We start from the raw sequence: 16,630 nt of genomic DNA on the forward strand, positions 1-16,630 counted from the left end.
TTTGACGTCTTCTCATACAGATAACATCCATATAAACATATTCATGTGTTATAATACTAGACTATATAGAGTTTAATGATGCATCATAGTTTATTTCAATGTGTTAGAAAAAGTCCAGAACCTATAAGTTGTTATTCTCATCCCACTTTTGCTATTCACACCCCGTGTACTTTTAAATTTTCTTATTCCAACAATAACCTTTTTCTGAAATTTCTAGTATGTTACTTATTTGTGTTGTTTAGAATGTCCTGCACCAGTTCATTGTGTTAAAGATCCTGCTGGCTTGGTATTATATAAAAGTTTCTAGACTAGATTGATTATGAAATGTTCTTCTCTTGCAGCAAATGTTCCCAGAGAAAAGAGCTATATATCAAATCCCCCTTTGTTAATGGAATTGGACTTATTTCATCGTATCGAGTCATTTAATTTGAGGCTGAGGTTTCCTCTGCCACTTCTTTCCTTAGAATTTAATTCTAGTGAAACAGGCGGCAGGAAGAATTTCCACCCTTACGCTGCTGCTGGGTATTCTTCATGCCTTATGGAATCATAGATTTTTACTTAGTGCTTATGCAATGCCACTCTTCCTAATAGCTATACCATGCATGAATTTGTTGTTTCATATAAACTTATAACTATCCAGTCATCTCTTAATTAGTTGCATTTGCATCTTAATTTTCCAAATATTTCTGTTAACTTGATGTTTATTTCCTTTCCATCGTTATAGTTATGCATACTTTCTCTGCGGCTATTGGGCCAATGATGATAATGTTTGCAGTGCACTGCATATTCGTAAGGTGTAATTTTGGCTCATTTGACTAAGATAAAAGAACAACTAGAAAATCAAAGCAATAAATGGGAAAGATAAAAGTTTATAAAGGAGAGAAGAGCAACTATTTTTTAGTTATTTTAATTCCGTTAGTTAATTAGCTCTTATGATATCTACCAACTGAATTACACTCAACATTATGAAATACACTTGGTATTGGTCATTTGTATCTTCTTTTTTGGTGATTTGGTCAATTATATTTATACCAACTGAATTACCTTTCCTTGTGGTCACGACTTGTTCGGCCCCTCCTTGTAGGGAGTTGTTGCTTACTATTTTGATTAGCCAATTATTGCAGGTGTACGTTATAAGTAGCTGGAAATGGATTTTACAGGCACGTGAGGTTGCATGTTTTTTCTTTGTATTTTACCTGTAACCTTTGTTATTTTGTGATCTCTGTACAGGGGAAGGAATTTCGTGTACCTTTCCTTTGTTTTAATAAAATTATTTCCTTTGGCTGATTAAAAAAAGATATCTATGATTCAATGGGATTTTGGTTCTCTAGAGTTACTTGTTAAAACTGCAGTAACTTGTATATCAAATTTTGGAAAGAAACACAATCAAGATTTAGGTTTGGGTACCCTTTGTACCCCTCTCACATCAGTACAAATATTCATCTTTTGCTGATTAAAAAGAAAGATAAAGATTGAGGGGATATGCAAATTATTATGCTCCTTTTAACGTTGAATATTGACAATATTGGGTGCAAACAACATAGGAAGATATAATTAAAAGAGTTTCACAATCATTTGAATCCAATTATACACCATGGGCAATATTAATAATCTACAAGGAAACAAATAAGAGATCTCTAAAAGCAACCTGCATTAGCATCAACATTTCAAATCTTACTTCCTCATTTTGGTTTGTCGCTTCCTTGAACTTAGTATGAACAAGATGTGCAAGATGGACACCAAATAAATAGAAGCAACCTTATCCGATTCATAAAGATTATAGCATAGAGACGATACTTTCATACTCTTATTCAAAGAACTTGTACAACAAATAAGACGCTTAACACTGCTCCAAATGGAACTTGACTTTATTCCACGATGAATACTAGAACCTGAAATAAAATAAAAGCTTTCAATACTTGGTTGGTGGTGGAGGACTCACGTAATGATAAGGAGCTGGGGCAGACGACATAGGTGGTGGAGGTGATTTGTAGTAGTAAGGAGGATGAGAAGTGGGAGATGGTGGGAGAGGACTCTTGTAATAATAAGGAGGTGGTGGAGAAGGTGACTTGTAGTAGTAGGATGGTGGTGGTGATAGAGATGGTGGTAGGGGTGACTTGTAGTAGTAGGAAGGTGGAGGTGATGGATTTTGGTGGTGAAGGTGACTTGTAGTAGTAAGGAGGTGGTGGTGATAGGGATGGTGGAAGAGGTGACTTGTAATAGTATGAAGGTGGTGGTGACAGAAATGGTGGAGGGATGACTTGTAGAAGTAGCTAGGGAGGTAACTTGTAGTAGTAGGAAGAAAGTGATGATGGAGATGGTGGGGGTTGTGATTTATAATAGTGAAGGAGAGGAGAAGGTGAAGGTGGAGGGGGACTCTTGTAGTAGTAAAGTGGATGAAATGGTTCTTTTAGGAGAGGAGGTGGAGGTGGAGGTGGAGGTGGAGGAGATATATAGTAACATGGAGGAGATGATGGTGATGGTGGAGGAGAGCTCTTGCAGTAATAAGAAGGTGGAGCAAGGGATTTGTAATAATATGATGTGGTGGTGGAAGTGGTGACTTATAATAGTAAGGAGGGTATGGGTGTGGTGAGAGTGAAGGGGGTGGTGGAGAATTGTAATAATATGGTTTGTGATAAGGAGTAGGTGAAGGCTTGGGCTTGGACTTTTTGCAATCATATGGTTTTTTTAGGAGCATAAGCAAATGGCTTGGCCTTTAGCACAACTTCATACTTTGTCCTTGGACTTCACCTTCAATTTGGTTTCCTCATTAAGCTTGGTGGGTATGTTACAACGTGCGCCCTTAGGAGGAGCAGGAAGTTTAGCTTTGCGCAAAGCCGTCAACTATGATTGCCATAAGCCTTTATGGTCTTGCTTCCTACTTCACATGTCACTTCGACCGTGACACCTAGCGGTTGAGTAGAATGTTTGAATCACACACACACACATTACAAATCAATTTATCATATCACTAGGGAGCATTACTATCTTTTATATTTTTTTTAAATTAAATTTAAAGGAAGGAAACATGTTTCTGTGAACACAATGTGGAATAATAAAAAATTACTTATTTAAGTTTTATTTTAACACCCTCATTTATATGGAAAATTAAATAAAAAATAAGTTAGTGTTAAAGACAAATATTAATAAGCTGTGTCAATTTTTAACTGTTTAAATATTAAAAAAAAGTTTCCTGAAAAAATTTATTAAAAAAAGTAACATGTTGAACCTACTCTCGTCACATTCATTTGTTGGCTGTATTGATTATATCAGCAATATTCGATTCTGAACAAAAAAATATAATTATTTTCTATTAATTTTATTTTTTGCAACAATAATTTGTACTTTTATAAAAATGTCAACTAAAGTCGATTACAAAAGGCTGACATATTAGTACTTCAATAAGTAATATAGTGTAGGTGAGCAATCATTTGCTTTAATTAGTTGGCATAGATCAATTCTGTAAATGATTTTATTAATTAAAATGATAGTTATAAAATAGTTGACTAAATAATGTTACACCCGAATGAAAATTAAGTAATAGTTCAATCGTCAATTTCGCAAATTAATTCAATATTGAGTTGATTCTGAGTACTTTCAAGTTTTTTCCAATTAAAAATGGATAGATCAATAAAAATTAATAATTAAAAGAGAAAATATTATTATTATTTGTGTTATTATTATTATCGTTATTATTATTATTTTGTAATTTAAAAATTACAATATTTTCTATTAAAGTACAAGAAAGAAGATAATAATTAAGATGATTTGAAACTTTGGATTCCTCATAATTAACGGGTTTCTTATTCGAATATAAATAATTGGCATTATATATTTAATTATTTTTATCTTTAATTTTTTTATATAGATGTGTCTCAAAAATACTCTCAAAAAAATAATAAAAGTTGTCCCATTATAATTTTTTAATAATATTTCTTCTATAATAAATATCGAACCAGTCTCGTAACTGTAACTGGATAAATAAAAAGAGAAGTTATTATTGTAAATTAAATTTATATTTTTCTGAACAAATTTGATATAGAGAAGAGCAAATGAGAGAGAAATGTAGAATAAAAATTAAGTGGAAGTGAAAAAAAACAGAAAAAAGATTAAAAATATATTATAAGACTATTATATCTTGATTAAAAATAATGTTTCAATTATAAGTGCAGTTGAAAATCTTTAAACATAACGACACACATAATGATATTGATAGAATTATACAGATAAAAATATGAGCTTGACGACCAAGAAAAAATAATTAAAAAAAACATAGCAAAAGGGCAGCTCATGTTCCCCAATTAAATATTGTAGAAAACAAAATTACAGTTAAATAATAATAATAATAATAATAAAAAGGATATTGTTATTGTGCATGTGTATCAAAATGAAAAATAATAATAATAAAAAGAGGTAATGAATGTACCTTTGAGGTGTTTCTTGTTGTGAGACTTTTGAGGGCATTTCATCTGTAACACAGTGGCGGAGCCAGAAAAATTATAAAGCCTGGACAAAAATTTAAAGATAGCAAATTCACATTGTATATAATATATAAATAGTAATCAATCAAAATAAAAGAGACTCGTCATTTTGTCAACAAAAATATAGTTTAAAATAAAAGAGATAAACATAATCTTACAATAGCGGGTTAAATAAAATTACGAGGCAAGTGTCCTTTCCGAGACTTCTTTGCGGTAAATGTTCGAATAATATCAATATCATCAAGCGACTTGAATATCTCCCGCTCGGTGTAACATACCATCAAGTCATTGAACCACACATCGTTGATCTTATTGCGCAATTTAGACTTGATAATCTTCATTGCTGAAAAAGCTCTTTCAACGGATGCTGTCGACACCGGCAATATCAAAGCTAGCTCAATAAGTTTATAAACCAATGGAAATACCAAATGTTTCTCAGTTTGAACCATCTTCATAACCAAACTTTGAACATCTTCACAAGTGGAAAAAGAAGCATTTCTTCTCACTTGAAGCACATAAGTTTCAAGTTGATCCCTAATTGTTCCTCGGTCATCATCAGAAAAGTCTGCATGATAAATATCAGCAAACGAGCAAGCTTATCAACATCAAACTTGGAGAAAGAGTTCTTGGGGTCAAGACATGAGAAGCAATCAAGTATAATGTTACTTCCTTCACTAAAGCGGTGATCCATCTCCACACATATTTTATCAATAGCAACATAAAAAATCTTTGCACGGTAATGATGAAGATTAGTGATAGTCCTCCCTTCTGCTCTTGAACGACCCCGAACCGGTATTTCGTCAACCATATTTGGTACCGGAATACTTTTAGCTACACAAAATCCTTGGACATCGGCAAAAAAATTATTCCAGCCACTCTCTCTCATTGTGCCCAACCGAGCTTTGACAACATCAACTAATTCCATGGCATTCACAATATTAAGATCTTTTCTTTGCAATACATCTGAAAGCTCGTTTGTGATACCAAACAACTTTAACATTAACCTCAAAATAAAAGCAAATTTAAAGCTCTCCATTTTTTCTATCAAACCTGCTGCTTGAGATGGTCCACGTCCATCTTCATCAACCATACTAAGCACCTTTAACACGGAGGACCACATTTGATCCATACGAAGCAATGTAGTATGATGTGAACCCCATCTAGTATCCCCGGGTCTAGTGAGACTAGATGATTGGTGTAAGCCCCTTCCTCTAGATATCTCACCACTCTCAAGTTTATTTAAAATATCTTTGTGTTGTGCCTCTGTCAAAGCATCCCTCCTCTTACAAGATGCACTTGTTGTATTCACAATCAAGGTGATGTACTCAAAGAAATCATGAATAGATGAGCAACTACTAGTAACAGACACAACAACCAATTGCAAACGGTGAGCATAACAATGGACATAGAAAGCATAAGGATTTTCATCTAGAATTTTTCTTTGCAAACCATTAAATTCACCTCTCATATTTGAAGCTCCATCATATCCTTGCCCTCGTATCCTTGAAATAGATAATGTGTACTTATCAAGAATACCATAAAGAGCATCCTTTAATGACTTAGATGAAGTATCTGTGACATGATGTAGAGCAATAAATCGTTCCACAACATTCCCTTTGTCATTCAAAAACCTAAAACAAATTCAACCAGTTTACTTGGCGGCATAGAGAGTAATAGGTAATGAAAATTGGAAATTGGAAAATACAACTACTAACCTCAACATCACCGCCATTTGCTCTTTGACGGATATATCACGTGACTCGTCAATAAGCACGGAGAATTGTCTATCACCAAGCTCTTCCATAATCACCTTGGTAACTTCATGTGCACAACACGTTGCAAGCTCCTTTTGAATGTCACCGCAAGTCATTTTGCAATTTTTTCCACCACGGTCAAAAGCATCCCTCACTTGTTCATTCTGAGATTTTACCCAATCTACCATCTCTCTAAAATTGCCCTTATTTAGCGAAGTAGAGGATTCATCATGGCCACGGAAAGCCATGCCTTGTGCTATGAGATATCTTGAACAATCTAAAGAACAAGTCAAACGAATCTTATACAATTCTTCTGATTCCTTGGTTGCTTTAGCAAACTTACTTGTCACACTTTGTCTTTGATTATTATAATCATTGTAGTGCTTGACACATGAGTTGTGCAAACTATTATGACTACCAACATGACCTTTCAAGCCTTGAGATGCATGCTTCCAATCTCTATATCCGCTTTTAGTGAAGACTTCAAAACCAAAGTGTTCGGCCCTCCCGGGTTGCTTAAATAGAAAACAATAAAAACAATAAGCTGCATCCTTTATCTCACTGTATTCTAACCATGTATAATTCTTATACCATGATTTACTAAATGCTCTTTTAACACTTCCAAATTGAGTACGAGGAAAGTTTGACAAATCTGGTTGCATTGGACCCTTCAATATATATGCCCTCCTCACTTGGTCTTGAATATCCGGAGCATACTCATTAATTTGTTTCCTACGACCTGGATCACGCACAATCTCATTTGGATTAAACTCATTAACCACATTATTAAGTGGTGGTTCTAATTCAGCTTCCGGTTGCACAACATTCACATTCTCAATATTTTCTCTATCAACCAAAAATCTCCTCATATCTGAAATAAAGATAAAATAGTTACAAAATTGTAGCAAAGAAAATTTTAGTGTTTGCAATTGATATATTAGAAAACTCTTTTGCAACCATGTATGTAGTGCAACACAAAAGACCAAAAAGAAATTATTAACTTAAGCAATCAAAAGTCTTTTCCTCTAAGCTTTTTTCCATATTAGAAAAGCAAAAAAAAAAGGGAATAAAATATGACTTTTTCTTCTTCAATAAACGTGCTCTTAGTGGGGAAGAAAAAGAAAAAGTGTCCACTATGACTCTATGAGTTCACTGTTCACACTTGAAAAATGGAAGAAAAATTAAAGAACACGGAAGTATCACAACAAACAAAAACACTTTCCATCTTAATCACTTTTATTTTTCCTAACTTACCTTACCTGCGGCTGCTATGGGATTATGGAAGAGAAGACGACGACGACGGCGCGGAGAGGAGGAAATAGAAGGAGTCGGCGATGGAGGGAAGAGAAGACACAGAGGAGAGGAGGAGGGAGGCGGCGGCGACGGAGGGAGTTGGAGGAACTGCCCACTGCTGGATTCGGAGAGACGGAAACTTTCCGTTTCCTTTTTCCTTTTTCCTCTTTCTTTTTTTTTAAATTTTATTTGTTTTTTAAGACTAATAAAAAAATATTGGGCTTGTAACCAAAAAAAATGCCTAGCTGAGCCCGGGCATATGTCCCTGCTGGCCGCATGGTAGAACCGCCACTGACAATAGACTTTATCCACAACTTTAACGATCAATGGGTGGGAATATTCGTGAGGGTGAGGATATGGAATGTATGGAGAATACACGACCGGTGGAGGAGGAGAGTTGTAGTAATAAGGTGAATGAGGCTTTGGAGATGGTGGAGGTGGATGAGTTGTAGTAATAAGGTGAATGAGTTGTTAGAAACATTTTTATGTAACTATCATACTACACACACGAGAATATGAGGATATGGTGAATGAGGTGGTGAAAACTTATAATAGTAAGTTGGAAGAGATGGTGGAGGAGAAGATTTGTAGGAGGAAGGTGTTGGACGACTTCATTTTGTGGAAAGAGTCATGATTTAATTTGTTTTTCCTCTCCTCTTAAAATTTAGTTATGCCCGTATATCTTATTGAAAACCACATTTTTTTAGTCTTTCTGGACTGGATACCCCTACCCCTGGCCATGATCATAATTCATAACTGTTATATATATATTACACGTATTTTATTAGTAACAAATGGTATATCGATGAATTTTCTGAATGTTTGATCACATGGAAAATTTCTGAACGCGTCCAAGAGACTGAAATAGTTTTATTTGCGCAATATAGAGTGTCGGTTTACTAAAAGAACGCACAGATAGATATATATCTATTCCAAAATGAAGCGTATGTATACACGGAATGAAAAATGATTAGTAATAATAAATTAATTTTACGAAAATTTATAATTCTTTTCTTTTTTATCTCTCTTAGTTGTTAAAAAGATTATGTAAAATATTGTATGAGGACAGTTTCTTAATAGAAACATTCTAATGCATGTGATACGTACGGAATTATTATAATTACAGTTGCACGAAGTATATTATTAATTAATATTCTCCTGTTAACAACCTTTTTTATTGAGTAGTGTTTTTTCATTGGAGGAAATCCTTAAAATATTATTTTTGGTGAATCTAAGTTTACTTAAGCGGTACATTAATTAGAAAAAATATTTATACCACTATTTTGATTATATAAGTAAAAAAGTAAGAATTATATGAACGTGCAATGTGTGTATATGAAATAATATTTGTTTTACATAATATACCCTAAATCATAAATGAAGCTTCACTGTGTAACTTAAATTAAAATTTGTATATCTCCCCCATGTGCGTCTGACTACTGTTACCATGCATATTCTAATTAAGAACCATGTTAGTGCCTTTCTTCTTTTTATCCTCTTTCCTTCATGATCACCATTGTTAAATGGCAGTCAATGCCATGTACGTATTACGTCTCTGAATTCAAGTCTAGCTGTTTCATCGAGTTTAATTTGTGATAATTGTTCTCAAGTAAATTAGACCATTAATTTGATCATTATATATATATATATATATATATATATATATATATATATATATATATATATATATATATATATATATATATATATATATATGTATATATATATATATTGAACAATGCTAATTAAATACCATATATAGTCAGAAATAGATCAGTGGGGGGTGCATGTATGTTAAGTTAGAAAGAGATAAGATCGTGGTTGTGGCATATAGACGTGCATGGGGTGGTGTGGCTTATATGATATGAGAAAATCAAGTAATTGCAGGCATTTTTTTTTAAAAATAAAATGACTTCATTAATCGTCTCCAACATCAGTTATATATATTGACATGTTTTTTAAAATAATCAAAACTGTCTCGCTCCCAAATCCCTCTCACTTTTTTTCTTCCCTCTCACTGGCTTAGGGATTTTCACTTTCGAAAAACATGACTTAGGCCATAATTGAAGCCATTAGACAGTAATATATCATATGAGCAGGGGCCAATCCAAACTCAAATGGCTGTGAGGACCGATAATAAAAAATAAAATTCATCTAACACATCATAAAAATATATATTCATAAATTAATGTTTTAAAATGTTAATTACAATAATAATCTATTAAAACACGGGACCTTATTCTTATATGTACTAAATTTTTTATCAATTCTTCAATGTATATTAACAAAATGTGAATCAAGAATCCATCTTTCATCTTCTTTAATAATTATAGATTAACAAAATTTGAGAAAAATAAAACCTACTATATAATAAGTAGAATTAGTCAAATATAATATTCGGATAAGATATTTTACAAAAAAAGAAATAAAATTACTATTGATTTTATAATTTAAAATTACAGAAAATAAAAATTGATGGTATAATAACAAAAATTGTTAAAAAATAATATTTAAATATTTTTTTTAAAAAAAGACAAAATTGCTATTGATTTTATAGTTTGAAAAAAAAAAGAGATAAAAACAATTATATAAATTGATGGATTTGAATCCATCCATTTTTTTTTTATGGATAAATTAGATGAATTTATTGTGGATGAATTAATTGGATAATGGATAAATGAATTCATTTGTCACCACTAGCCTGGGACCTAGTCATGTCCACCATAGTGGAAAAGTTATTTTGACCATTGGATTTAAATTTTTCTTGAGATAAGTGCAGGCTTATCTTAAGACAAGTTACACTGGATTATTATTATTATTATTATTATTATTATTATTGTTATTATTATTATTATTATTTTCCTTAAAAAGTGTTATTCTTTCCTGTTCTAGTTCATCGCCCCTTTCTTTCTCTCTCCGACTCTCCCTTCCATCTACTTATTCTCCTCCTCCCCTTTTTCAAAATGTCATGCTTCTTCGGTGACCTCAACAACTTCTTTGTCATCAAGCTCCTCGTCGGACACGTAGTTAGCTATGGTGGGATTTGAATACGAAAGAATGGGCTTCAACGTCCACAAAATGCTGATTGGTGCGATTGTTACTTTAATGCAAGTGTAGGTAGGTTTGGAGCTTTGATGTAGGTTTGGGATATGTGTGTGTGTGTGGAAAGAAACACGACCTAAATTTAGGGGATATGTAGATTATTATGCTTTTTTATGCAAATATTGACAAATTTATTGCAAACAACACAAAAAGATATATTAAAAGAATTTCACAATAATTTGAATGAAATCATACACAATCAACCATATTAATCTACAAAGAAACAAATAAGAAAGCTCTAAAAGCAGCCTGAATTGATATCAACATTTCTAATCTTGCTTCCTTGTCTTGAATCTTTTTGATTTGTCGCTTCCTTGAACTTAGTAAGAACAACACTTGAAAAATGGCCACCAAATAAATAGAAGCAACCTCATATGAGTCATGAAGATCGTAGCTTAGAGGTGATACACTCAGACTCTTATTCAAAGAACTTGTATAACAAATTATATGCTTAACTCTGCTCCAAATGGAACGGAAATTTATTCCACAATGAATACTAGAACCTGAAATAAAATAAAAGTTTTCAATACTTCTCAGAGTTTATAAATGCATATAAAATAGACATTTATCTATTTTAAGATTACTAACTTACATGACTTATTATTGTTGCTGCTTCTTAATTCCAAGCTTACTTGTAGATGGGTGGTGGAGGGGAAGCATAAATGTAAACTGGTGGTGGTGGAGACTTGGTTGGTGGTGGAGGGCTCACGTAGTGATAAGGAGGTGGGGGAGACGACGTTGGGGGTGGAGGAGATTTGTAGTAGTAGGGAGGATGAGAAACGGGAGATGGTGGAGGAGGACTCTTGTAGTAGTAAGGAGGTGGTGGAGAAGGTGATGGGGGTGGAGGTGATTTGTAGTAATAGGGTGGTGGTGGTGATGGAGATGGTGGTGGGGGTGACTTGTAATAGTAAGGAGGTGGGGGTGATGGAGATGGTGGTGGGGGTGACTTGTAGTAGTATGGAGGTGGTGGTGATGGGGATGGTGGAGGAGGTGACTTGTAGTAGTAGGGGGGTGGTGGTGATGGAGATGGTGGAGGTGGAGACTTGTAGTAGTAAGGAGGTGGTGGTGATGGGTCTGGTGGTGGAGGTGACTTGTAATAATATGGGGGTGGTGGTGATGGGGATGGTGGTGGAGGTGACTTGTAGTAGTAAGGTGGAGGTGGTGATGGAGATGGTGGAGGTGGAGACTTGTAGTAGTAGGGAGGTGGTGGTGATGGGGATGGTGGTGGAGGTGACTTGTAGTAGTAAGGTGGAGGTGGTGATGGAGATGGTGGAGGTGGAGACTTGTAGTAGTATGGAGGTGGTGGTGATGGGGATGGTGGTGGAGGTGACTTGTAGTAGTATGGAGGTGGTGGTGATGGGGATGGTGGAGGTGGAGACTTGTAGTAGTAGGGAGGTGGTGGTGATGGGGATGGTGGAGGAGGTGACTTGTAGTAGTAGGGTGGTGGTGGTGATGGAGATGGAGGTGGAGGTGACTTGTAGTAGTAGGGAGGAGGTGGTGATGGGGATGGTGGAGGAGGTGACTTGTAGTAGTAAGGAGGATGGTATGGATCTTTGTGGGGAGGAGGTGGAGATTTATAGTAGTAGGGTGAAGGTGGTGATGGTGATGGTGGCGGGGGAGATTTATAGTAATATGGAGGAGGTGATGGTGATGGTGGAGGAGGGCTCTTGTAGTAATAAGAAGGTGGGGGAGGAGATTTGTAATAGTATGTTGGTGGTGGTGGAGGTGGTGACTTATAGTAGTAAGGAGGGTGTGGGTGCGGTGAGGGTGAAGGGGGTGGGGGAGAGTTGTAATAATATGGTTTGTGATAAGGAGTAGGGGAAGGCTTGGGCTTGGGCTTTTCGCAATCATATGACTTTTCAGGAGCATAAGCAAATGGCTTAGCCTTGAGCACAACTTCATACTTATCCTTGGACTTCACCTTCAATTTGGTTCCCTCATTAAGCTTGGTGGGTATGTTACAGCGTGAATCCTTAGGAGGAGCATGGAGTTTAGCCTTGCAGACTGTGGCTCCATATTTCACATAGTCAAAGCCTTCAACAGTGATGCTGTACTTTCCATTGCTCTTTGTTTTACCATAAGCTTTTATGGTCTTGCTCCCAACTTCACAAGTCACTTCGACCGTGGCACCTAATTAACGATGCCATTAAATGTGTGGATCGCACATGTTATAGACAAATCAATCTAACATATAACACCATGACATTATTGTTTTCTTTAATTTTAACGGAAGGAAATGTTTTGTGAACACAAAATGGGATAATAAAGTTATTTCTTATAACTTTATGATGTGTTTTTAAAACATGTATATGAAAAAAAATAAGCATGTGTTACATTAATAAATCTTTATTGTTAAACGTTTAAATAATATAAATAAAATTAAAATAGTTAACCTATCCTAGCTTTTTCATATTTTGATTGTTGGCTTCATTGATTACATAAGAAATAGTCGATTCTAAACAATATTTTCTATTTTCCAACAAAAATTGTATTTTTTTATTGAAATTCCAACTAAAGTCCTCTTCAAAAAAAAAAATTGACAACTTTCTGTTTGAAAAGGGTAATATCGGTACTTTAAAAAGTAGTATATGTTTAGGTTGGTCATTTGTTTAATTAGTTAGCATAGATCAAGATTCTCAAAAATATTTTTTTGTTAAAATATTTTCTCAAATTGAAACATGTTTTATTTCTTAATTGAAATGATAATTACAAAAAAAAACTAGTTGACTAAATAAAAAAAGGAGAAATTATAACTGTAAAATTATTTTATATTAGTTTTTTTTACAAATTTTATAGAGAAAAGAAAAAAAATGAGAAAATATCAAATAATTAAATGATTTAATAGAAAAAATAAAAAAATATGACTAAAATACTATAAGAATATTATATTGTATTAAAAACAACTGTTTATGTATAAATGCAGTTGAACTTCTCTAGACACAACAACACACATATAACAATATCGATGTAATTATACAAATAAAAATATGAGCTTGAAAAAGAAAAATTAATTAAAGAAACATATATGGCAGCCAATGTCCCAAATTAAAATTTTGAGAAAAACAAAAGTACAGATTAATATTACCAAAAAGTAACATTTTTGAAGTATTCATAATATTATTATTGTGAATGTATTAGAATAAAATAGTAAAAAAATAAAAGTAATGTAGGTACCTTTGAGGTGTTTCTTGTTGTGCGACTTTTGGGGGTATTTCCAGTCATAACATCTATAACAATAGACTTTACCCACAATCTTAACAATCAATGAGTGATGATATGGGTGAGGGTGAGGATATGGAGTGTATGGAGGAGGCTTAGGAGATGGTGGGGGTGGAGATTTATAGTAGTAAGGCACATGAGGAGGATACGGTGAAGGAGGAGGTGGAGACTTATAATAGTAAGGTGGAGGAGGTGAAGGAGATGGTGGAGGAGGAGATTTGTAGTAGTAAGGTGGTGGAGGAGATGGTGAAGGAGGAGGCGGAGACTTGTAGTAATATGGAGGAGGGGGTGAGGGAGATGGAGGAGGAGGAGATTTGTAGTAGTATGGTGTTGGAGCTGGTGACTTCTCAGGTGGGGGAGGAGACTTGTAGTAGTATGGTGGTGGTGGTGATGGTGAAGGTGGTGGTGGGGACTTGTAGTAGTAAGGAGGTGGAGGTGATGGAGAGGGTGGTGGTGGGGATTTATAGTAGTAAGGAGGTGGAGGTGAAGGAGAGGGTGGTGGAGGAGACTTATAGTAGTAAGGAGGAGGAGGTGAAGGAGAAGGTGGTGGAGGAGATTTGTAGTAGTATGGTGTTGGAGCTGGAGATTTCTCAGGTGGGGGAGGAGACTTGTAATAGTATGGTGGTGGTGGTGATGGTGAAGGTGGTGGTGGAGACTTGTAGTAGTAAGGAGGTGGAGGTGAGGGAGAGGGTGGTGGTGGAGATTTATAGTAGTAAGGAGGCGGAGGTGAAGGGGAGGGTGGTGGAGGAGATTTGTAGTAGTAAGGAGGTGGGGGTGATGGAGATGGGGGAGGAGGCGATTTGTAGTAATATGGTGGTGGAGGGGAGGGATCGGGTGGTGGGGGAGATTTATAATAATATGGTGGAGGAGGTGAGGGAGAGGGTGGTGGAGGAGATTTATAATAGTAAGGAGGTGGAGGTGAGGGAGATGGTGGTGGAGGTGACTTGTAGTAATAAGGAGGTGGAGGTGAAGGAGATGGTGGTGGAGGTGACTTGTAATAATATGGTGGTGGAGGAGAGGGAGAGGGTGGAGGGGGAGACTTGTATTGATAATGTGGATCCTTGTGCTCATATGGTGGTGGCGGTGAAGGTGAAGGAGGAGGAGGGGACTTGTACTCGTAAGGTGGTGGTGGTGGTGAAGAGTAAATGTAAGCATCACCAGCTACGGATCCCACATTAAAGGAGATTAGAACAATGAGCAATGCAATGGCCATTTGTGGACCAAGATGACCCCTTCTAGGGGGGTCATAACTACCGACGGTCATGAGTAGAAGGAGTATCCTCCAACCAATGTTTATGATCAGGTATGATCCTAGACGATTTATTGATGACTAAGAAAGCTGCATGATATGCATATTTATAGTGGAATAGTTCATATAGAGTGGAGCTGTAATGATCGAGGGACCAATTCATATGTCCAGTTGATACCATTTTAATTTTAATAATGCGTTAAATGAAGCTTCCCTAGCTGGCCTTGTGACTTTTTAAGTACAATATGTTATTTCCATTTGGTTATTTTTCTCCATATGGCTCCATTCCAACTAACTCGATTCTTTTTTATTGAAATTTCCAACAACTCATTTAAATATAAATCGGCTCCTGATCTAGTCTATACAATAATGAATCAAAAGGTTCCCAAATAATTCTGTTCTCTTATCATTTCTCTCAGCTGCTCAGTTGCCTCTATTGACTGAAAGAAAATTCAAAATGCTTTTTTCATCGATCCTTTTTCCTTTTCTAATTGTTTTCTATTGTTTTTGTTCAGAGGTAATAAGGTAAAGTGAATAGTGTATTTCGCATAATGGAGAAATCCATGAGGGTCATGATAATTTGATTTGCTCAAGAAATGGCAAGCAGCGGCCATTGCAACCTTTGGATATATAATAATTATATGCGTGTAACCATGCAAGTAAAAAGTATAAGACTATATATACGTTATAAAATATCGTTCATTAATTTACATATTCTCAGTTACGCGCGTACGTACCCAAAATTAACATGCTACATATGTGTGTAATATTTTAATATATAATTTAAGCTGCTTATGGATATATGTTGTCTGTTTTCTTAAGAAATAATTACTTTCGTTTCTTTTAAAAAGAATCTATTATTTTTAATTAATTTTCTCACAAGTATTTTCTTTTCTTATCTTTAGTAATTAATAATTTTGTTCTCAGGTGTGCTAGCGCTATTTGTCAATGATGGTATATGAGTTCTTGTAAGCAGCAGCATCAAATGCACATTGCAGCTTTTGCCGGTAAAATCGACTTCAACAAACTATGTATTTCCAGATGAGAACTTCATTTCGTGCGGAAATCATGATTGTTTTCTTTTATTCTTCCTCATTAAAATTTAGTTACGCCCTTATCTTCGTGAAAATCAGACCTTTTTTAATCAATTTCCGGACCAGTACAATATTATATCAATATCAGATCGATCGAGAGTATTCGATAAATCATTTTCTTAATGTTTTCTTTGTTTGGTCACATGTAACATTTCTGAACACGTCCAAGAAACTGAAATAGTTTTATTTGCGCATTGTATATATAGCACTTAATAATTGAGTGTCGGCTTTGTAAAAAAACGGACGGAACTATTTCAAAATGAACCGTATATACACACGGAATGGAATGAAATTAGAAATTAAGTATACTCATCTAATAAAATTGTACAGCAATTTATATAATATTTCTGTTTCTCTCTCTCCATTATATCATTAATCTTATTTCACATTTTGTAACAAGAAAATCTTACTTTTTCACATGTGTATGAAATAATAATT

At 34.8% G+C, this 16,630-nt stretch overlaps 1 protein-coding gene and 2 pseudogenes across 1 annotated transcript; all 3 read right to left on the reverse strand.

Annotated features, from left to right (window-relative positions):
• Positions 1-1,771: 1,771 nt before the first annotated feature.
• LOC114424260 lies at positions 1,772-3,248 on the reverse strand (annotated as a pseudogene).
• Positions 3,249-4,564: 1,316 nt separating this feature from the next.
• Positions 4,565-7,520, reverse strand: LOC114423819 (annotated as a pseudogene).
• A 3,244-nt stretch (positions 7,521-10,764) lies between these two features.
• On the reverse strand, positions 10,765-15,188 carry LOC114423818 (extensin-2-like). The gene is made up of 3 exons (XM_028390717.1): positions 13,805-15,188; positions 11,223-12,760; positions 10,765-11,133 (listed from the first exon to the last, which is right to left on the reverse strand). Exons 1-2 carry the CDS (start codon positions 15,111-15,113, stop codon positions 11,259-11,261), a joined length of 2,811 nt encoding a protein of 936 aa, XP_028246518.1. The 5' UTR covers positions 15,114-15,188; the 3' UTR covers positions 10,765-11,133; positions 11,223-11,258.
• Between the last annotated feature and the right edge of the window lie 1,442 nt (positions 15,189-16,630).

Source organism: Glycine soja, chromosome 8 (genome assembly GCF_004193775.1).
Source record: "Glycine soja cultivar W05 chromosome 8, ASM419377v2, whole genome shotgun sequence".
NCBI classification, from domain to species: domain Eukaryota; kingdom Viridiplantae; phylum Streptophyta; class Magnoliopsida; order Fabales; family Fabaceae; genus Glycine; species Glycine soja.

Excerpts from the sequence above, each read along its gene's own strand:
- LOC114423818 (XM_028390717.1), bottom strand. The coding sequence starts at position 15,113 with ATGACCGTCGGTAGTTATGACCCCCCTAGAAGGGGTCATCTTGGTCCA. Across the intron at positions 12,761-13,804 it reads CAACAAGAAACACCTCAAAG|GTGCCACGGTCGAAGTGACT; the intron begins GTACCTACATTA and ends ATCGTTAATTAG.